The 22,626-nt window shown below is 42.2% G+C and overlaps 1 protein-coding gene across 1 annotated transcript; it reads right to left on the bottom strand.

The window, feature by feature from the left end:
* Positions 1-1,250: 1,250 nt before the first annotated feature.
* Positions 1,251-21,744, bottom strand: RGMB (repulsive guidance molecule BMP co-receptor b; the record flags this gene model as incomplete). Its single annotated transcript, XM_080712495.1, has 3 exons — positions 21,507-21,744; positions 15,764-16,272; positions 1,251-1,919 (listed from the first exon to the last, which is right to left on the bottom strand). Exons 1-3 carry the CDS (start codon positions 21,631-21,633, stop codon positions 1,251-1,253), a joined length of 1,305 nt encoding a protein of 434 aa, XP_080568621.1. The 5' UTR covers positions 21,634-21,744.
* Between the last annotated feature and the right edge of the window lie 882 nt (positions 21,745-22,626).

The raw sequence follows: 22,626 nt of genomic DNA, 5'->3' as shown, positions 1-22,626 counted from the left end.
TGGAGCCACAAATTTACTTTGGGACATCACCATATAAAACTACCTAGCCTGCAGTTAACTTCCTGTTACTGCTCCTTTGCGTTGTTCTTTCTTTTTTCTAAGGGGGCACCAACAATGGAAAGGAAGAGGCAAAGAGAGGGATTAGGTGAAGAAATCATTTCAGTCAGTAACATCCTCCTTCACTTTATTATGCATATAAGACATGTAAAGGACTGTGGTGAAGACAGGGAGCAGGGGACAAGGGAGTCTAGAGAACTTTGAGATGGGATCTGGGTTGCAATATAAAGACTAACAAACTCTGTCCTCGTGGAGGTGGAGAGAAAGCAGTGTTCCTCGGCTTTTTAGGCTAAGACCATGGGCACCCACTAATTCTAGAGAAAGGGCAAGGCATGATTATTCCTAAATTATGGTTTCACATTTTGTTTAGTGAAGAATAGACTTAAGACAGGGGAAAATTATAATTTAAACTAGTATGGGATGAAAAAAGTCTGAGCTACAGAGATCCAGCAAGATGCCTGGTCTTTAATGAAACTGCCATCACTAGACCCTTTTTAACCTACAGACATGGTAGTTTCATAGGTGTAACCTAATATGCCATGTGTGCTAGAAATACAAATTAGAAATTAGTATCACTCTCTCCGCCTTCCATAATAAGTGAGAGCTGTCAGAAAGCTCCTTATTTAGTGTTTAAAAGAAATGCACCTAATGGGAGTGAACTATCCTTTCAAATTGAGTTAGGGCAGAAAAAGGGGTGAGGAAATACCTCAAAGGAAAGGGGGCAGCTCCATTGAGGGTGGCCAGCAAAAACAGCACACCGGGACACATCAGTAGCAATGGGGAAGGGCCGAAGGAACAGCCAGAATTAGCTACCAATAACTGGTTACCTTCAAAAGGAACGCTGCCTACGGTGTCTGTGTATATGTACTGTACATATTAACCAGGTACACACATAAATATTTAATATATAAAAAATAAAGTGCTTTCTAACAGGTCCCCAGGCAGGGACAATTATAAAACATTTCACAAAACTGCAAAACAAAATTGATACAATCAAAGAACACTACATCCAACGTATGTGAAAACAGCCAAACACAATATGTACAATCTGGTGGTGTCCCAGGACAAACATCCTGTCATATACATGGTATATACATATATACTCTTTTACTCAATATATTATGACAATATATATTTTAAATTTTTGTTATAGACAAAAAAACAAAAAACAAAAACAAAATAGAAGATAACCTCTACAAAAACACAATAAGGATCACACACATGAGTCCTAGACTAAGGGACGCCTGTCTGCCTCCATGAGGCGACCCGCTGCCATTGCTGGGGAAGATGTGCCAGCGCTCCTTCCTCGGGTGCAGCGCCTCCACGTCCTCCAAGGCACTGTGGGCTGCAGCGGTAAAGTTGGCATCACCAGTAGTGAGCAGGTCGAAGACACAGGACTGAAAATAGATGTCCTTCACTGGCATCTTCTCGTGGCACTGCGTGTTGGCAGTCTCTAGTGTGTAGCCAGGCCAGGCTTGCACCAAGGAGGTGCGTGGCAGGCTGTGCCCCAGGATGGCTGATACCTGGCCCTGCCCATCATCGATGCGCTCGCTCAGGGGGCAGCCGTTCACACACAGCTGCAGGTCCTGGCTTTCCTCATAGGACATGGCCAGGTCCTCGGGCATCCGGATGGCAAGGGTCAGATAGCGACCCAGCTGCCGCACGAATACTGTGGTGCCTATGTAGCGGGCATGCATCTCCACGTAGCGGCCGCTCTCCCGCTCCACAATACGCAGGCTTTTGGCATCGCCGTCCCCGCCGCTGGTTGTGCCATCCACAAAGGCAGCAGGCAGGTCATCTGTCACAGCTTGGTACACCTTCTGATCTGTACACTCATGGTGGGCTTTGAAGATGATAGTGATCTGTAGTAAGACATATGTATAAAGTTTAACACAATGGAAAAGGGAGAATGGTGTAAAACCCCTACACGATGAGACTTCTGGCTCCATTTTGGAGTTGGCTGGCTTAATCTCCAAACTCAACTCACAGACTCCTGTCTCACAAATGCATGGTGAAAATAAATCGTCCCAGCTAGGCTTGGTGGCACACACCTATAAGCTTAGTATTTGGGAGGATGAAACAGGAGGATAGCAAGTTTGAAGCCAGCCTCAGCAACTTAGTGAGACTCTGTTTTAAAGATAAAAAGGCCTGGGGGTATAACTCAGTGGGAGAATGCTCCTGGGTTCAATACTTCCCCAAATAACTAAATGAAAACATTATATAACATATATAAAACCATCTAGCATTTTTTTACAGGTTCATTTAACTATTTTTAGAAAAACTATTTTATTGGTACACTGCAATTATACATCAAAACATCACCTATAATTAAAATCAAAATTTAATATAAACCCAGGGAATGTGAGTCGAGGAAAGAAAGCAACTTTCTTTACTTTCCTATGACAGAGAAATGTTGCTGTAGAGAAACAGGCAATTTTTATTGGTAATTATCTGTCTCTTTCCAAAAATGGATAACTATGAGGAGGGAAAAGGGTTCCTTTCTAAGTTATATGGAAACTTTAAGGAGCTTAATTAACAATCACCAGAACTCTGTTTCTTTAAACAGACTCTTCTTTAAACCATCACTATACCCTGAGACCCAACACTACCAAACTTATAAACACTGAGAGCTGAGACAGAGCTGAGCGGCACCCCAGCAACGGTGACCCATCATGTGCTTTGGAATGACTGCGCTAAGTCCCTTAAATCAAATGCTTCGTGTTACTGGCTAATTCTTGTGACAGGGAACTCATTTGGCAAACAGAGCTCCTAAGCACTGGCAGGGACTATATCCTCCAAACCTAGTTACAGCAAATGTTTTCCCATCAGCACCAGCATCTTCTGACTCTTCAGGTCTCTCCCAGCCAACTCTCCATTCTCCAAAATAAGCATACAATGCAGAGACAAAACCCATCTGCTGGCAATGTAAAAGCCTCCCTTCAGTATACCCATTTTTGTCTCTGTAGCATCCTTTCATTAGAACAGTTATTAAAAAAAAAAACCAAAACAGTGAGCCCTTTGTCCACCTTTGCCTTCAACATGGGGTACAAGTAGCGGAAGGGAAGAAACTATGAGGAGATGGGCTTTTTTGCCACACCAGATGAGAAAACTGCTCCAAAGGAAAAATAAATGCATTTGGAGATTTGTGTTATTGTTAGCAACTGAGGTAACAGCTCATTTCTTTCTTCCTTCTTGAACATAAAAGATCAGGTGACTTCAGTCGAGGGAAGGCAGACAAGCCAAGGGCTGCAAGTGGCTCTGGATGGAGGGAGGGAGCTCTCCAAGCTCCAGCAAGGAAGCTAATCACAATAGACCCTTGTTTAAGGGGCCAGAAAGTGCCCCCCAAGTCCTCACTACCACCCTCAAGTCTAGGTCTGAAGTTTTCCCCCAACCCAGCCAGCATTTGCTCACACTCTTTAATTCCACATGTTCCCACTGGTGTTACTTGACTGGAATTTTCCAGCCATTTCATTTTACTTCAGCCAGTTATAAAGCCAGATCTGAACCAGCTGCACTGCAGTGACTGGTTAAATTCATATCCGTTGTTTGCAGCTGCAACTAAAAGCCAGACAATGTGCTATGAAAACGCTGGGCTCTCTCCCTTCCTAATTACCCTGAGCCACCAATGGATCTCACTACCAGCCTCCTCACATTTCAACACCTTCTTAACAACCTTAAGGAGGTGTACCAGAGATGACTTCAGGAAATTTGCTGTGCATCCAACCATAGGACCGTCCCGAGTGAATGGGGGTGGGGTGGGGTTGAGCTAGCTATCTAATGGGACTATAAAATAGATTTATTTGGTGGCTCTAAAGTCAGTTTGACACGTGCTTTTTTAAGGCACACTGGGATCCCTTGGAGGTGTAAAGATTAATTCAAGTAACTTCTGCATCTGAAACAGTTGAAGGTTAACAACACAGATGGCTAAAATAAGAGCTAGTAATGGACTCTATATAATTGCTATCTTCATTTTCAACTATAACACCTACATTCAAAGATTAAACAAACTCTTCTACAACAGTTAAGTAATGTGTCTTGCTAGCCTAACAAACCTCAAGTTTAAACTGACTTGAAGTTATTTGCAAGAACTATGTACTTTTTGTTCACGTTAGGAAAAGCAGAGATGAATTACTTTTGTTGGGATAACAAAGAAAAGATATCCAATTCCAAACAAGCTTCCAAAAGACAAGCTAGGTCAATATTAAGATGGAATAATTGTATATATCTTACACTAAGCCTGTTTTTTTTTTTTTTTGGTGGTGGTACTGGGGTTCCTGGAAGCCCTTCTACCTCCGGGATACACTCCCACGGGCTACACTCCCAGACCTATTTTTAAACTTTTTTATTTGGAAACAGGGTCTCTTAAGCCAGCGAGGCTGGCTTCGAACCAGCGCGATCCTCCTGTCTCCGCCTCCCAAGCGCAGGGATTACAAGCGTGCGCCACTACGCCCGGCTAAGCCTGTTTTTTTTAATTAAGCACACCAATTCCACTCAGGAACTCACAAGTAATTTCAAATATCCCACACTTTTTTGTCCTTTGCTCTAACACTATAATAACTTTATATATCTTTTACAAGATCCAGAAGATCACATAGAAGTGTGACTTCTCTACTATGTAAACCTACAGAATATTTCAGTCTACCTTATGGAATCTTTTCTGTCTTTCCAATTTGTTAGGAGAGACTTTCTCTATGAGAGGAGAAAATTACAGTGATATTTCGCTGTCTCACTTCTTCCTATTGGATGAGAGATTCTGCATAACATCATCCACTATAGCATGAGTGAGGTTTCTGTAATTTAAATATGTACTGAATAGGTACTTAGACATATCATTAGTGTACATGTAGAAAATGTTGGATAATCAAGTCATGTGACTTGAGTTCTCTAATACAGTTTCATTCTTTAGAACAATTATAACATGATAACTTAGAAAACAAGAATTTGGCTGTAAAAGGCCACACATTTATTTTCAGACTGTCTTCCTCTTCAGTAAGGCAAAATTTATTCATTCTTTATAATTTTTTCTTTGGCACTGGAGATTGAACTCAGCGGCATTCTATCTCCAAGCTACACCCCCAGCCCTATTTTATTTTTTACTTTGAAACAGAGTCTCACTAAGTTGCTGAGGCTCGCCATAAAACCTCCATGATCCTCATGTCTCAAACTCCCAAGTACTGGAATTACAAGTGTGTATCACCACGCCTGGCTCATTCTTAATAAGTCTAACATCAAAAACACTGAAATTCTACTGGAGTTTTTGAAAATTCCTAACTTCTTATGTTCCAAATAGCAACCATCAGAGTGTAAAAACTGAAAAGTTGCAACTGTATTCAAAAGGGTTCACACAGCATTCAAAAACATCAGCTGTGCTTTTTACCCCCAGCCTCGTGAACCAATCCATAGTCTGTAATAACTCAATTTGGCACATCTGTTCTATGCCACACCATTTATTATTGATGCATGGCATTTCTGTGCATTTAAAACATCAATGTCTTTTGTTAAACCTCCCCTATCCACCCCACCTTAGACAAACTACTCTAGTTCTCCTCATTCATTTTTAATGTTTCACTCCCAGAGAGCTTACCACCCACAAGGTCTATTAGGAAGAGAAAGACAGCAGCCACACAAATCAACCTCTGCACAAAAGAAAGGCAACAAGAACCTAAGAAAGTTTGTACAAAATGTCAAAATCAAGAGGCACCTGCCTCTTTTTTCCATCAGAAAAAAAAAATTAAATAAAAGTGCTCTAGCCCACAATAAGAAAAAAATGTACGTATTGTTTTGGCAAGAAATACAGAGATATCTTCCCAAGGGACAACAGCCTTGCAAAATGCTGCACATAGGTTTTATTTTTTATACTTTTATTGGTGCATTATAGTCTCACATCATAATGCAATTCATAGTGATACTGACATCTATGCATGGTGTTTGGTGGGCTTTCCCTCTACTCTTCCCCTTCCCTACATAAGACTGTACACAGATTTTAAAACGGCAGAGTTCCCCAAAGGTTGTTCACTTAACTATTTGTGCATATTGTGTTCTAGAAAAAACAGGCTGGGCGTGGTGGTGCACACCTGTAATCCCAGTACTTGGGAGGCTAAAACAGGAGGATTATGGTTCCTAGTCATCCTCAGCCACTTAGTGAGGTCCTTTGCAATTTAGTGAGACCTTATTTCAAAATAAAGAATAAAAAAAGGGCTGTGGGTATAGCTCAGAGGTAGAATGCCCCTGCAGTCCCATCCCCAGTACCATAAAAAAAAGAAAAAAACATTTATCAGTGTTAAATCAGATCACTTGGCACTGCAAGTGCAGGAATCCTTAAATACCAATACTGCACTTGTAGATGGAGGAACCTCCCTCTCTTAGCTTAAGATGGGTCTGTAACCAAACTAAAGTTATCTGGCTTGAAATTATGAAAACATGACACTGATATATACTTAGTTAAAATTCTGCTTATGTCAAAGGAAGTGAAAATGAATTTTATTTCATTTAATTAGCTGATACGTCTACTTTGCTATATCCTTTGAATATAACTATAGGTTAAAAAAACAAAACAGTAGAGTCTAAGGGCCCCTTTCACTCTTACATATGTGAGTGGCATGCGGCCTCCACAACCATGTCCCTTGAGAGAACAAGACCATTCCAACAAGAGCACATGCTTACAAGAAAAAAATATGTAAGTTTCATCTCTATTCATAACACACCAAAATTCTTCCTTCTGAGGGTCAGTTCTTCTAAAAGTCGAGAAGTTAGAGCCTTGGAAGCTCTAAAGATCCAAAAGGAAGCAGAGGCATTTGAAAGCTTTTTCCTTGACCACCTTCCTGGAAGTATAAATTTCAGCTGAAGCAGAACTTATTTGGTTTAGGCAGGGAGCCAACTGTCCTATGGTTATATAAAACTGGGAGAATTCTGTCTCCTTCCCTTTGGGGAGCAGGAAAAAATAAAGCATATTCATGTGGAACAACTTTCTGTCTGAAGAATTTCATGTAAAACCCAGAAAGGATTTTTTTATGTGCAATATTTAAGAAAATGTTGGGCTGGAAATATGTGATGTCATCAACAATTTTCCTAAAAAAATTAGGGAAGCCAATCTGTTAGGAAGTTGTGAACTCAATGAAGAGAAATGTAATTTAACAACTTGGCCAATGTGTTAAAAAGCTCTCACACAGAAAAATTAAGACTCAGAAAAGTATGAGCTGCTCAGAAATGTTATCAGACTAAGACAAGATACTAACCATGTGTTCATAAGATGAATGACTGACTAAAAATTCTTAGTCCAGACTCCATTTAGGGCTTAAATGAAAATACCTTGGGTATCAAAATATGTAGGATTCTCTAGCCTTAACTCTCTTTCAGAGAGCTCTATTCTTGGAGCCCTCAGAAGATCCAGAGAAAGGAACAGATCACACTCCTTCAATGTTGCCCTTGGTAATAAATACACACAGAAACAGGGGCTGCCTTGGCTGCTGGAGGGCTACTTGGCAGAAGATGCAGAAAGAAGCAGCCAAACCAGAGGACACCCACAGCTAAAGGCTGCTGGGGTGGTCCAGAGAGGCATCTAGCTCAGTGGCTGGAAAGAGCACTTGAGAAGGGAAGCTGCCCCAGGGATGACACAGGAAGGAGACGAGCTCCAAAACGTCAACTTTCAAGAATATTTTCTATACATTTAACACAAGGAAGGCTAGAAGCATAAACAGGCACAGAGACAGAAATTGGCCAGCTTCCTCCTATGCACTGGGGCAATGCGACTCACACTGAGCACGAGGCCAGGCTCTGGGCCTGTAAGCTTCAGCTGCTCCAGACACCATGAAGGGAACGTCCCTTCCACTTGTCTGCTGTGTTTGCAATGTGAAACAGCACAGATGTGAAGGTAAGCCTGTGTGGATGGTATGACGAGCCTGGGCTGCCACTCCATCTTAGTTCAGAGGCAGAAAGTTTTAAAAGGTGGCAGCCTGAGTTGGAGGCAGTAACTCTCAGGGGCCAGAATCTGTCCTCAGGGTCTCGTATTCAGACATCCTCCTCATGATGGGAATAATGGGCAGGACCAGACACCCCAAGTCTGGGTGGGGTACCAGGCAAACGCTCTGGGCCTAGGTTCAGCAAAGCTGTGGCCAAACTTATTGGGGAAAAAATAAAACAAAACCAAAAACCATAGCCTCTTTGATTACTTCTCAGCTTTAGGAAGTGACCATAACAGTGATAGGTCTTGAAAGGCTTCACTACACAGTCCTGCATTGTCAGTTCTAGGGGAAAAAAAAAAAAAAAAGCAGCCCTTGAGAATCCAGGAACAGGAGATGGAAGCAGTGACTATATACTTCAAGAAACCAGTAACAGGAATGTGGCTTGATAATATCCTTCTGTCTGTGTTTTCCCTGGGCAGGGAGAGAGGAAAACATCAATACCTAAGTGCATACGGTACTTATGTGCATACACCTTAAATAGAAAGACTAAATCCTAACCCCCACTTCAGAATCACATGCAGAGCAGATGAGGAGCTAAATGTTTTAATGCTGTTAAAGCAATTCTATCCACAGCACATATACTATGTTCCAACATGAAAGAACTTTACCAGCATTGGCCAAATACTCTTTTGGCTCCAACTCTCCAAATAACCAGCCAGGCAGGCATAAGAACCCTCTCCACAGAACCAGTTTCACCTGAAGTTCTATACAGGCTCAACACCATGTTTTTACTGCAAGCCAGCCCAGTTAAAAATTCTGCACCAGCAGATGCCTGTTAGCTATTCTTGTGACTTATCACTAACTGACAAGCCGAGCAGTTTGAAAGTCCTTAAGTTACCCCACCCGCGAGAACACAAATTCAAAACAGTGGAAGAGCAAGTTCTACTGCAGTCAAAACAAATAGACAAAATGGAGAAGGTAGCATTTGCATTGTTCAACACTGTAGGCAACTCTTTTTACATGCCACATTCCACACGAGCAGAAACTGTTTGGTTAGCATTAATTGAAGCCAACAAAAAAGTACCAGCCATCCAATGTTTCCTTCTCGCCCCTTCCCCTTGAAATGTTGACTCAAAGATTTTATAGGGCGGAGAGAGAGACATTTGGAAATGTGACAGAAAAACAAGTTCTAACTCTCAGCTGTGTATCAGACTTGGCCTCATGCCTCTGGTTTAAACTATGGAGGAGTGCGGGTTTGTTTTAAAGTGACAGAGGCCCACAGCTCCCTCACTGAATCCTGCCTGGCTCTGACAGTCCTTTACAACTGGAGATTTCTGAGAGCTCCTCCTCCTTCCAAACCATATCTGGGACAGAGGGAATTGACACAGTCAGGGAGATTAAAAAAACAGTTAAAGACTGTTTAAAGATAGTTAAAGAGTGTCTTAATGCATACACACAAAACATGGAAAGTACAGTATAAACAATAACCAAGGTGGGCCTGTTCACCTAACAAAATGATATTTCCATAGGCTCATGAGATGTATTTGGATTTTTTTTAACTTCCAGGTTATTTTACTGAAACTCTATTAAGCAAAGTTGAGTGGTTCCTGGGCCTAAGACCTTATAATCCAGTACAAACAAGAGCTATATAGGAAATAGAAAGGGACAAATATGAAGACTGACACCTGGAACTGCAGCTGATTGTTGCTCTTCTAAAACCTATCCTTTAATGTTTCAAGACAGTTTCTACAACAACAAAAAATTCAGGAAAGATAAGAATGTCTAAACTATGGTTTCATAAGAGTTTTAAAGATGAAATGCGACCCTAAACAATGAATAATTAAGAACTAGTGACTGGAAATACAGATGCTGGTCAGGGGCCACATGCAGGTGTGTGTGTGTGTGTGTGTGTGTGTGTGTGTGTGTGTGTGTGTGTTAGAAAGACTGTGCCAAGTGCCAGAGGTAAGAATGTGACTTGTGAAAGTAACCAAGGCGAGGTGGGGAGGGGACATGCCCTGGTGATGGCGTGCAGCAGGCTTTACAGCAGCTGCTCTCTCTGGCCCTTCTTGACACCCTGTCAACTTGCTAAGTAATATGGGAACCAGCTTAAGAATGAAGTCAACCAGTGTTCTACAAAGAAACTCTGAAAACAGCTAACATACAAACCCCACACTTTTCCACTGATTGCTACAAATGTCATTTAAGGTGCTTAGACTGAGGCAGATGATATATTCACATCTCCTACACACAGTGGGTCCTTTAGTACTTAACACTGCAAGTTAATCACAATATTCCATCAGACAAATGATTTCACTGAGCAGAGAATAACTACAAACTCTTTTCCTATGTGTTCCCAATATGCCTCACCAGTCTTGCAACTCTTCATGATAGGGAACAAAGCCTATTACCTATACAACATATATAGCTAAAATAAAAGGCCATCTCAGATTTTAAGGATTAATTACAATGTATCTGCAAGAGAATTGTGCTGTTTGGAAGAAAAGTGCTTTATCCTCCCCTAAATACCACTTGTCTCACCATAACACCATCATGTGTACGAACAGTACCTGTATATTCAAAACACTACTCTGTCAATGGGAGGATAGAGCATCTTTCTCAGTCTATAAAAATTTTAAAAGAGATCCCTCCTGAGAAGTTCATGTGGTTTCTGTAGAGACACTAGAAACAAGATGGGATGCAAAAACTTGGCTGCAAAAAATGTACTGGGCTTAGGGTCAAGAAAGGACAGATTTCCAAACCCTGATCCAGAGATACACTTAAAATGACAGTTGAAAGACTCTGCAATGTAGGCTCCTCTGGCTCCGATTTTGTAACCAACAGAGAATGATCCAGAACACTGGTTTGCCTGCTCACACGCTATTGTGAAAAGTATCTACATGCTAAACGGAACCAGAAAACTGGACCCACCTCATGTCTAGGAGCCTACAATGAAATAGGGTTTCATTACAGTGAAAAACCTCTGGTTATACAATTTGAGGAAGACATTAACAGGGAATGAACAAAACTAAGTTTTTCTACATCTCTAGTGGCAAATCTCAAGAACTTCCAAAAAAAAAAAAATAGCTACAGAATTTGAGATTTAAGGATGATTATGAAAGCACACACACACTCTGGTGGGCAGGGCTTCCTTCTATGCTTGGACAGGCCCTGGGTGCTCCCCGTGGGATTACCAGGAACTGGCGTAGCTATGGCACGAGAGCTTATGAGAAACCTCAGTGTCCACTTGCCTGGCCAACAATCATCTGGGTTGGTTGAGCACAAAGAGTACATTCCTCCCCAATTCAAACTGCCTTAGGGTGAACCCCTTTTCCTACCCAAGGATGAAGTACACTAAAATGTGTAGTTGTAGCATATCTATTTTGTTTTATTGAAACTGAAGAAAATTAAGAAAGTCACAGTGGTGAAAAAGGATAAGATTACATTAAAACTAAGGAAAAAAAAACACAAAGGTATTCAAATTGCTTGTAAAACATAATTACTAAAAAAATGTCATTGTTTAGGTGTGTAATAGTAAATTTCTAGAAAAATTTTTAAAGAAAATAACTTTAAACGCACTTGCAAGACTGGTGGGGTTTTTGTTGTTGTAGGGCCTTAAACATGTAAGTAAGGGATCTACTATGTAGCCCTGGGGATCCCAGCCCTGGGGGTTTTGATATATGGTACTAGGAACACAGTGGTAAAGTGCAGAATCTTTCCATTATATAAAGAAAGTATTTCCCAGCTAATATCTGTGTTCTTGGCATATACAGATCCTTACTGAATATCTCTGTTTAAACAGAGATATACAGATCTGCGGAATGAGAGTCACAGTGTTGGGGGAAAAAAAAGGGATGAGAAGGAACAGAAGCCAGCCATCTTCACTAACGTGGTTCCTCCTGAGCGTGAGGCATAGGAGAGCTACTGACATGTGTCTTCTGTGGAGCACAGAGTGTGGGATTCATCTTCTACCTAAACAAAAACTGCTTTTCTTCTCAGTGCAGCTAAGTGTGAGTTCTAAGCCTGCCTCTGTCTTCTAACTCTGCCCCAGTGCCTGCATGCCTACAGCTGCCTCTCAGAGCCAAAGGTGGGGAAGATGGCCCAGAGCTGATGTGGCTCACAGCCGAGAGGTGTAGGTGTGCCAGAAACCCTTGAGGCCTCGGGGTGGGGATGAAAAGCCAGTCTTAGCTTCCCCTTTAGTAACATATCTACTTGGCAAGCTGGCCAACCGGGGTAGACTATTCCAGAGAGCATGAGTACAGCAGGCTGGCAGAGGGCATAAACAAAAACATGGAGCCCAGAGAAAGCCTACCTGTGCACACCATAGCCACCTGGAAAACAAGCCCCACCTTTCGCAAGGAAGGAAAAGGAGTGGGGTGAAGAGCATGAGGCAAGTGAAGATGGGGCCACTTCACACCGCAGGCCTAGCTGCCTTAAACTCACTGCTTGTCTTGAGGAAAAAAGAAGGCTTAGCTAGTGAATGGCCCCTTGAGTACAGATAACTTCATTCTCTTTCATTCTGTTTAGATCCCCTTCCCCCACCCCCAGGTCTTGTCTTTTCATGATGAGAGAATGGGAGGTATTCATTGGCAGGTGGAGCTCACTAAGTTAGGCCTGAAAATGGCTTGCTCACGAAGCCAGGCTCTCAGAACTGAGTTGCCTTAGTGACCTGGCTGAGCAAATACCCCGGGTCTAGTGCTTCAGTACAGCACTGCAGGCAGGAAAATGAAAGGATGTTTAAATATAATTCCACTATCACAGATGGCCAGCCAGCCTCCACATCATAGGTCTTTAAATGTAATGACACTAAGCACGTGGGTTATTAAATATGCTTGACCACACAAGGATGGTTCAGTATCTGCACTGCCCGGTTACCCAATAATTTGGTCTATGTATATATGTGTTAAGTTCTCAGTAAGACTAGGACCCAAAGAGTTTTTTAAAAAGCACTGCAGAGCTGGGCATGGTGGTGCATGCTTGTAATCCCAGTACTTGGGAAGCTGAGACAGGAGAATCACACAGGTCTGAAGCCAGCCTCAGCTACTTAGTGAGGCTCTCAGTAACTTAGTGAGACCCTGTTTCCAAATAAAAATAGGTCTGGTAGTGTAGTCCAGAGGTAGAAAGCCCTTGGGTTCCATCTTCAGTACCAAGAAAAAAAAAAAAAAAAAAGGCACTGCAGTAGCCAGGCATAGTGACACATGTCTGTTATGTCAGTACTTAGGGGGATATGAAATTGGAGGCTTGCAGTTCAAGGCCAGCCTCACAACTTAGCAAGACCCTGTTTTAAAATAAATATAAGTTCAGAGGTAGAATGCCCCTGGGTTCAATCTCTAATACAAAAGAATAGAAAAAGAAAAAGAAAAAAAAAGGGAAAAGAAAAGGACTGCAGTAGATAACAAGGAACAAAAATTTGATCTTGTTTGAAACTTACTGTGTAAGTACTTTTTTTGTGTGGCACTGGATATTGAACCCAGAGGCATTCTAACTTCAGGCTATACCTCAGAATTACTTTTATTTTGAAACAGGTTCTTCCTAGGCTGGTGAGAGTCTCATTCCTTGCTGAGACTCCTCAAACCTGCGATCCTCCAGTCTCAGTTTCTCAAGTACTAGGCTTATACGCATCCCTGGCTTGTAAGTACCTTTTGACTCAAATTGTGAATTATTTTTGTTTTTTATTACATTTTTAATGCTTAGTGTCTATAAGTTTAATTTTGGCCCTTGTGGGGTAAAATGAGACTGTATTGCTAGATTTTCAGCCTTTGCTTGGTTTCATCAGCACATATCATACCAGCCTTGAGACAGGCCATCATGAGTAACCTTTCAGATACTTATGTGGGCTCTGGATAAAGTTACAAACAGAAAGGGGGTGGGGGGATGACAGAAACCCAACAACTACTAGAGGTCATGAAGCCATAGAGTAATTTGCTGCTGAACAGCATGGTCACCAGATGTGGCAAGATATTTTCCAATAGTGCAATTAAAAAAGCACACTCTCATTGTCCACTTGAATTTATGTCAGAGGACTGCTTTTCTCCCCTCCTTTTTGGAACGAGTAACACATTTGGCCTTTAACAGAGAGAGAAAACAAAGTTGTGTTTTTATTTATTTACTAAAAATATGATAGATTTGCTAATTAAAATGGGCTTAAGTGCTTTAGTGTACAGGGTTCCGTTATACAATATTAATGCTTATAAGGTTATTGGTTATTCCCTAAATATTTTCATCATAATCAGTAAAATGTACAGAATTTTGAATAGCTGAGTGACAAGCAGAAGCAATGTGTACTTGGGTGGAAAGTATGGAAAATGCAACTCTGGGCTTGTGATAAGAACCACTATTTTCTAACATACACAGCTCTTATCTCTGAAATAAGCTTTTATTTATCACTTGAAGGTGACTCTTCCAAGTCTTTGATTATTTAAGTAATTAATGGCCATTCCCAACCAATTTCCTTCTTAAATTATCAGCTATTCACGGATTATTCTCAGGTTTTAGGTAGTTTATGACTGTAGCAATGATGCATTCTTGGCTATGGTCTATGTGATAACTTCAGAATTGTTTCTTTGTAACATATTCTGAGATACCTGTATAAAAACTATTTGTATATATACAAAAACCAGAGGAAGAAAATTTATTTTAAGATGTAGAATTTTACATTATTTTTTTTTCTTTTCTTTGAGGGCTTTTTTTTTTTTTTTTTGGACTTCCTGGAACTGGGGATCGAACCCAAGTGCGCTGTACTTGCAAGGCATTTGGTAAGGTAAAAGGCAAGCTTGAACATTTACTGGGAGTTGAAGTATAAACATTTTGGAGATCCCCTAAGATGTCTGGATCAGTGTTAATGGTCTTCTTTGTTCAGAGAAATGACTTCTAATCTTAGATTTGTGATACCCTTGGGCGACTCCAGATATCTCCTGAGGTGCTATAAAACTGCCTCCACAAAATGCCAAGTGAAATAATGTAAATTCATTTTAAAAAGCACACCGCACACATTTGGAGGTAAGAGAGGGTATCCTGGAATCAAAAGAACTATAAGTACTTCAAAAGCTTGACCCTTGTCAGTTATATTTTAGTTTAAACCAACTTATGAATAGGTGTGGCACAGTAAGTTAAAGCAAGAAGAGATGGTCTCAAGGTTTGTGGTTGGGATGATATAGGGAAGGTGATGGTTTACTTGGGACACTGAGGCCCTAAGATTACATGGTTATATATCACACTGTTCTGCAATATTCAATTCATAACTTTCTTGGTCACTGAAAGGTTAGAAACTGCAACTCCATCATGGGTTTGCCATCAGGAAGCCTGGCTTATAGCCATTATATTTTACTAGAGCTTCCAAATCTCCAATAAAATATGCTTCCTTGTGGGTCACTGCCTCAGACTTTGCAGCTTTATTACAAACACTCACTTCATTCTTTCGATAAACCTGAACATGAATTTCTTCAGGATAGTCACATACATATACACTCAAAAGACATCACTGAAAAACACACACATTTTTTTTTTTCATTAAATAGGTCTGTCTTTTCTCCATGGGGAACTCAAATAGCACTGCTTACTTTTTATTTTTCATATCACTACCACATTGGACTCACATTTTTGATTAAGTTTCTTACTAAATAATTTTTATTTATTTTTTTTACCAACTCTGTTGATTGTATTACAAGACACACACACACACACACACACACACACACACACACACACACACACACGAAAGATTCCTGTAAAGTAGTCATTTGATATTTCAAAAACTATCTGAACAAATATCTGAAAGTTATACATAGAAGGGGGAGGAGTACACTTGCCTTATTTGTCGCAGTAGCACTGGATCCAGGGACCACTGGCACATTTGTCACTTGAACTGAAAGATAATTATTATCTATGAGTGGCCAGGCCCCTTCCACTTTGCATGTTTGGAAGTGATCCTTGAAAGTTCTAAGGTGAGGATCTCCGAACAAGCCACAAAACAGGTAATTAGGAGGGTTCTGGTCCCCTCCTTTCTGTTCTCTGGCTCCTGCGTGGCTGTGATAGTTACAAGGGTCATGGGTCAGTTCAGGGTTGGTAGAGGATGTGGGTCCATCCTTGGAACAGTTCCTCTGGCTCATGAGGTCACTGATACCTAACACAGCAGAATGGTATACCAGGTTGCCACGGCAGGCTTTTGAAGTTCGCTGGGTGCAGGCAGAATAGGCACGCAGCGCTTTGCAAAATTCAGAGTCAAAGCCATCAATGGCAGAGTTCAGGTGCGAAGTCAGGGACACAAAGTCCGTGGTACACTTCTGGATCCGACACTGGGCTGGCTGTTGACAGTCACCTATGGGAAAGAAGATAAGACCAAATGTGTAAATGCGTCATAACTTCCTGAACTACACGAGAAAAAGACAAGCTCCGCTGGGAACTGTTTGTTCTATTTCATGTACTCCCATTTTAAGAAGCTTTCAGAAACAGGCTTGTATTATACTCCATGTCTTTCTCAAATCAAGCCACTGGGAGAAAAACTGCATGAAGTTAAACTTCAAAACATGGGCTTTTGTGAGGGATATCTAGTGTAGTGTTCCTAGGTTAAAATGATAAGAAAACAGTAAAATTTTTTTCATCAAGCTTGCTATTTGTTTATAGATTTTGAGAAAGATACTTTTGCTCTAAACCAAAGCCAGGGACTTCGACTTTGTTTGGATTTTGAAAGCTTCGTGAGTAATTTGCTTTGGAAAGCATTATACAAGCAGCACAAAACCATGATTAAAGTCTCCACATCCAAGGAAGGGGTAAAATCCTAAATTATAGTATGATTAGTTAAAACACCTTTACCTGATTCTAGAAACAGAGTAAAGGATAGGAATATTAAGAAAAAACACCCAGGTGCTAAGTTATGCTAACTTCCACAAATTGTACACAGTCACACTTTACTAGTTTCTACAAAATCTAAATATTCTACTTTAAAAAAAGTGATTCACTTGACCAAGCTATGTATTTACTTCTTCCTTAACACGTATCACTGACACCTTAGGATTCTGGCTCTCAAGTTGATCACTAGTAAAACTACACTAAATAAAAAAAGTATACACTGACATTGTGTTGCACAGAGAGATGATCCCAGCCATACTCTTTTTCAGAAAGAGAATCAGAGTTAAAAAGGACAGAATTCCAGTATCTATAAACCTTACTTTCTCCCTTTAATCAACAATTTATATAGACCCAATAATTTAAACAAGACTAAAATGAAGCAATAAATCTCTAAGTTTTACTGCCCTGTATTAGAAAAAAATCATTTTCCAGAGTATCTTTTCTACCATTAACTTCTCAATTTATAAAATTTCTCTCAAAGTGTGTGTATGTAAGTGTGAGCACACAAAGAGGTAAGAACTGCCAACACTAGATCAGTCACATGTGCCAGTCAATATTCTGTTCCATAAAAAAAAAAAAACAGGAAAAGGAGACTTACTAAAAAGATAAATGTTCTTCAGCATTAATATCAAATTTTATAGGAATGAATTGTAACATATATTTGTGTCACTTAAAATGTTTTTATAGTTCTTTAAAGTTATGGAGAAAGCTTCTCCCCACCAACTTTTTTTTTTTTTTTCTTTCAGGATTAAGACTGAACCAAGGGGCAGGGCATTCGATAAATGGGCTGCATCCTCGTTTTTTTAATTTTGAGATATCGAGTCTTATTAAGTTGCCAGACTGGCCTCAAACTTATAGTCCTCTTGCCTCAGCCTTCCAAGTACTGGGATTACAGGTTTGTACCTTGAGGAAATTTCTTAATCTGTTCAAGTTTTAGGTTACTTAATTAAGAAATGAGGGGATTTTCTAAAATGAACTAGAGTGGGCAATCATGGCCAGTTTATTATTTTTAAAAACATATTATCTCATATTATTCTTAAATGCATATTATTTCAAGATGCTGTACTATAATAAACTTCAGGATAACATCAAGATTTAGGGCTTCAGTTGATAAAGACTTAATAAATATTCTAATTCTAATATTATTTTAGTAGCAATCTGCTTTTGATTGAACAGCCTGCAATCTCTGTTTCTAGCTTCTGTTGGGGAAAAAAAGTGTGAGTGGTAACAGCCAGTGATAACAATTCTGTCATCAGTTTAAATTTCAAAGACCAAAGAAGAAAAAAATATTGTAGTCTAGACTACTTTAGATCGAAGAAAAGAGAAGGTCGGGATTATTTTAATATTTGGAGCTATGGACTTAAAGCAACAACTAAATGACATATTTTTTAAAAATATCACAAAATCTTCTTCGTATGTTTGGCCTATCTAATGCTTACTTAGCTCAAAGCTGACAAGAGCAGCTCCAATATTTATAGGGTTCCTCTCTCTCCAAAGCTGATTAAGTCATTTTCAGCTTTTTTTTTTCCCCCCTCAGAACTGGCTGGGCTATATCCCAACCCTATTTTTTATTTTTTTAGTCTTTATTTCAAAATAGGGTCTCACTAAGGCGCAGAGGGCCTCAGTAAGTTGCTGAGGCTGACCATGAACCTGCGATCTGTCTGTCTCAGCCTTCAGCTTCCCAAGTATTGGGATCACAAGTATGTGCCACCATGCCCAGCTTATTTTCAACTATTTTTATGGAGGAAAACCAAAAACAAAGAAACAAAAAACAAAATTTCTGAAAGGCCTTAAAGCCATTTTACAGATGGTAAAGATCTAGAAAAGGCTTTATCCTGTCTGAATGATAAGCCAGAGTGTAGTAATTTTATTCAAATATCACATTTTTCCTATCATAGGTCATGTTTTCCTTTAAATTCCTATCCCAAACAACAGTTAATAGTTGATAGCTAAAAAATGACTGGAGTAACATGAATTCAAATCATATTCATAGTAAGTAGAAAACACGGCCAAGATCACTCAGCAAAGAAGAAGTTTTAGATAACAAATAAAAGATAGCACAAGAACTTTCCGCTAAACTTGCAATGTCTATTTCTTCTTTTAATGGCCTATAAAATCTATCCGAGCAGACATTTACTTATAATTATTTCAAATAGCCATAAAATATCAAAAGTAAGAAGAGCTTGGAAATGCAGGTGCAACTACTCAGAAGGGATAAGAAACAGAATTTAGATTCTCAGCTTCTTTTCTTTCCTGCCCGCCCAACCCCCACTCTCCACTTTTCCATTTTCCATGACAGGTAGGTGCTGACTGCTAAGAGAAATCACACATGAAACGGAACTGGAGTTCTTTTGCTTTGGATAAGATTTCCAACAGCCGTCTGCTATGGAGAGGATGGTGGGGGGAGGGCTAACTAGAGAGGAAGTGCTCTTGGATCAGCATTTTCAGCTCCACTGTGGGCTCCTGCATAATGACTAATTTGTAGCATACACCCAGAAATATCCTGGCTTCATGAATTTATAATGACAGTGCACACTTTGCCTGTTATAGGCGGTAAAGTATGCCTCCTGTCAAAATGCCAAGACAATGTAGAATAGAAACAATCTCCAGGATGTAGCCAAGAAGGCCATGAAGTGTATGAGTAAGCAAATAACTCCCATATTGAATCTCCATTTAGCAACTGCAGAGGTTTGCTTAAAATAAAACTAAATACACATATGTATATATGTGTAAATAAACAAATAAAAGCAAATACCCAAGAGCACAATTCAAAATCTGCAGTTATAGATTTCTCTATCTTTGGGTCAGAACACCTACAATCAGTGTGATAGTAATTCCATGCCAGTTACTAAAAGTGCTAAAGGATTTGTGGGTCTAGTGCTTTCATTTGATCATTTTTTTCATGAATCAGACATAAAGGACTCACCATTCAAGACAGCTTTCTTAACACCAGGACTGCATGTGTGAATCTGCTGCACAATTGCCAGTTTATAATAAAAGAAAGGAGATATGCTGAAGCTAAACTGAGTGAACTGCCGAAGCCATATGGGGTGCTGAGGCAAATGAAATGGATCCAGACATAAAACATATGGTAGTCCATCTGCAAAGAGCATTACTAGGCTTCTTACTCTGGGAAACAACCCCTGAATTTCAATAGCACCACTCTTCAAAGAGATGTCTCAAAAGGAGCCCTCTTTTCTAAAACCAGATTAATTGCTCCACTCCAACAAATTCCACAGAAATCAAGTCCCCCCCCCCCCATGCCCCCAGCATGCTGGGTTGAATCTAATGGTGACCTGAGCGAGGCACACACTGAAATACTGAGAGGACCCTCAAGTTCCAAATTCTTGAACGAAGTCACCAAAATTTTCCAATTTCTTACGCCTTTCAAAGGCCAGCAAAGAAAGCTTCAAGAACCAGATTCCAATCCTGCCTTAGGACCTTACAGCAACTATGGGAAACAATATCCAAGAAGCCAGAAAAGGGCTAGCACAATCCAACCTAGCTAGCACGTTCATGTCCAGCTCATGAAGAAACTACACTCTGGCATTACAGACACATTCTTTTCCTCACACTTCTGAATGTATCTTTTGGCATGTTAAAAATTTTCCATAAAACTGCATGCACAGTAACATTTTCTAAGGTTCTAAAGGTGCTAACTAAAACTTTTGATCATTCTAAAACTTGCTGTTAATTGTTCTACTACTAAGACTTCTTCAGTCCCTTTCCCCAGGTGAAGGTGTTAGATGTAACTGTTAGATTACCCTGCAAAGTTAAGCAAAGTAAATTAAACTGTCTCCTTAAATTTCACATTGTTTCCCATTACTGAAAAAAAAAAAAAAAAAAAACCTCCCTGATAGCACGTTGGTTATGACCTAAGTGAAAATTTCTCAGTGTGACTGCTGTCATAAAAGCAGGATAAAAAGGCCTGGAAGGGAAAGAAACCTATCTAATATTTTCGTTGTTCTCAAACTAAAAGACATTTTCCTTTCAAATGCTGGTAATTAAAGGAAAATTCTTTGTCTAAGCAAACTCTGAAAACACCGTGGTACTGATTTGCAAAGAGCGCCTTGGATTTCTGTTAAACTTTTAAAAAAGAAAGACAGGTTTTCCGTGCAAGAAGGCTCGAGTGCAGGCTGACTTCCCTTAAAACATTCCTCCGGCTGGGCAGGCGCTGACCTCCAGAAGGCGGCCGGCTATCTGTCAACCTCTCACGGAACTCCAACACACGCGGCTAGCCACAAAGCTCGGGTGTTTCAAGAGAGAGGCAGGACGCTGAATTAAAAGCGGCTTTGGCAAAAACCGAAAGAAATCCCCGTTCAAACAGACTTAAGTTACTTCGAGATCAACTCCCTCCCCCTTCCAGGTCTGCAAACCCTGGTGAAAATCTTTCCATCTGGTGCGATTCCTTCGCCTCGCCGCCACCCCCAACTCCGGAGACCAGCACAAGGCTCCTTGTCTCCGCTCGGAGGCGGCGGCGGCGGAAACCTGATCCGAGCCTGACTTTCAGTAAACACCAGCGCGGAGAGCAATAAAGCATCCGGGACGCTGTCTGGGGCGCGCGGCCCCCGCCCGTCCATCTTTGATAAGCAGCTCGGGGCGGGGGGCTCGGCGGCGGCGCGGGGCTCGGAGCCTCGGGGCGCGCCGCCCTCGGGGCCGCTGTCGGGGAACAAAGCCCTGGGCCCGGGCCGCCCCGCCACCTACCTGCGTGGAGCAGCCCGAGGCAGAGCAGCAGCAGCAGCAGCAGCGCGGGCGGCGGCGGGCAGGGCCGGGGGCGGCGGCGCGGCTCAGCCCCGGCGGCGGCGCGGGACGGTGCTGCTCTCAAGCCCATGCCCGTCCATGCAGGTCTGGCGGGCTCCGGCGAGGGCGGCGGCGCGGGCGCCGTGGCGGGTCCGGGCCCGTGGCCGCGGCATGGGCCGGGGGGCACGCCTCGCTTCCTCTTCTTCCTCCTTCAGGCCCGCGTAGGCGAAGGGCCGCCGCCACCGCCGCGAGGAGCGGCGCGCCGCGGGTGGAGACGGTCGGCAGCGGCCGCGACGGGGCGCAGAGGCATCGCGGCGGCGGGAGGCGGCAGGCGGGGAGAGGGGGGCGGGAGAGAAAACGCAAGAAAGACGGTGAGCGAGAACCCAGACCGGCCGCGAGCGCGCGGGCGCCCGGCCCGGCCAGCGTGGGCTCGGCGGGCGTGGACCTTGCGGAGGGCCGGGCCCCTGCGAGCTGCCGCCGGCCGCCCGGAGTTCTCTGCTGGGCGGCCCCACCGGTCAATCAATCTCAGCCCCGCACTGCTGCCCCGCCCCATTCCGCAACAGCCAATCACAGCCGCCGCACGGACTGGCCACGCCCTCCCTCGCTCCCCATTGGCTGGGGGCGTGCGTCCTCCCGGGCCAGCCCGCCACTCTCGGGGCTCGGAGCGGCCGCCCCCGCGCCTCCTCCCGCCCATCGGTGTAATTCGAGTTCCGCGTCCGCAGGCCGTGGGTCCTTCGGCCGCGAAAGGGCCAGCCTCCTCGCCGCTCCTTTCGGCTTTCCCTTCTCCACCCCCTTCCGCGATTTACTGTTTCCTGGCACCCAATAGGAGCCCGCGACAGCAACTCTCACTCTCGCCGGCGTTTCGAGGGAACCGGCCTTTGACCTCTCCTTGAATCAATACGATCAGGTTCAGCTTCCTCCAAGTTTTAGTTTGTTTTTAATCACTCCCGTCTTCCTTGTCCCGTCCCAGCCAGTTCTTTTCTAGAGCGCGGTGCAGGTCCCCTCTCAGCCAATCACCTAGAGCGAACCCCGTAACAGGCCAGTTGCGAGCGCCTGGTGAACCCCAGCGCCCGCCACGTTAGAC

Source organism: Muscardinus avellanarius (genome assembly GCF_963383645.1).
Source record: "Muscardinus avellanarius genome assembly, chromosome: 1".
Lineage (NCBI taxonomy): Eukaryota > Metazoa > Chordata > Mammalia > Rodentia > Gliridae > Muscardinus > Muscardinus avellanarius.
Note: the sequence above shows the minus strand (reverse complement) of the source record. Positions and strands in the feature narration are given on the sequence as shown.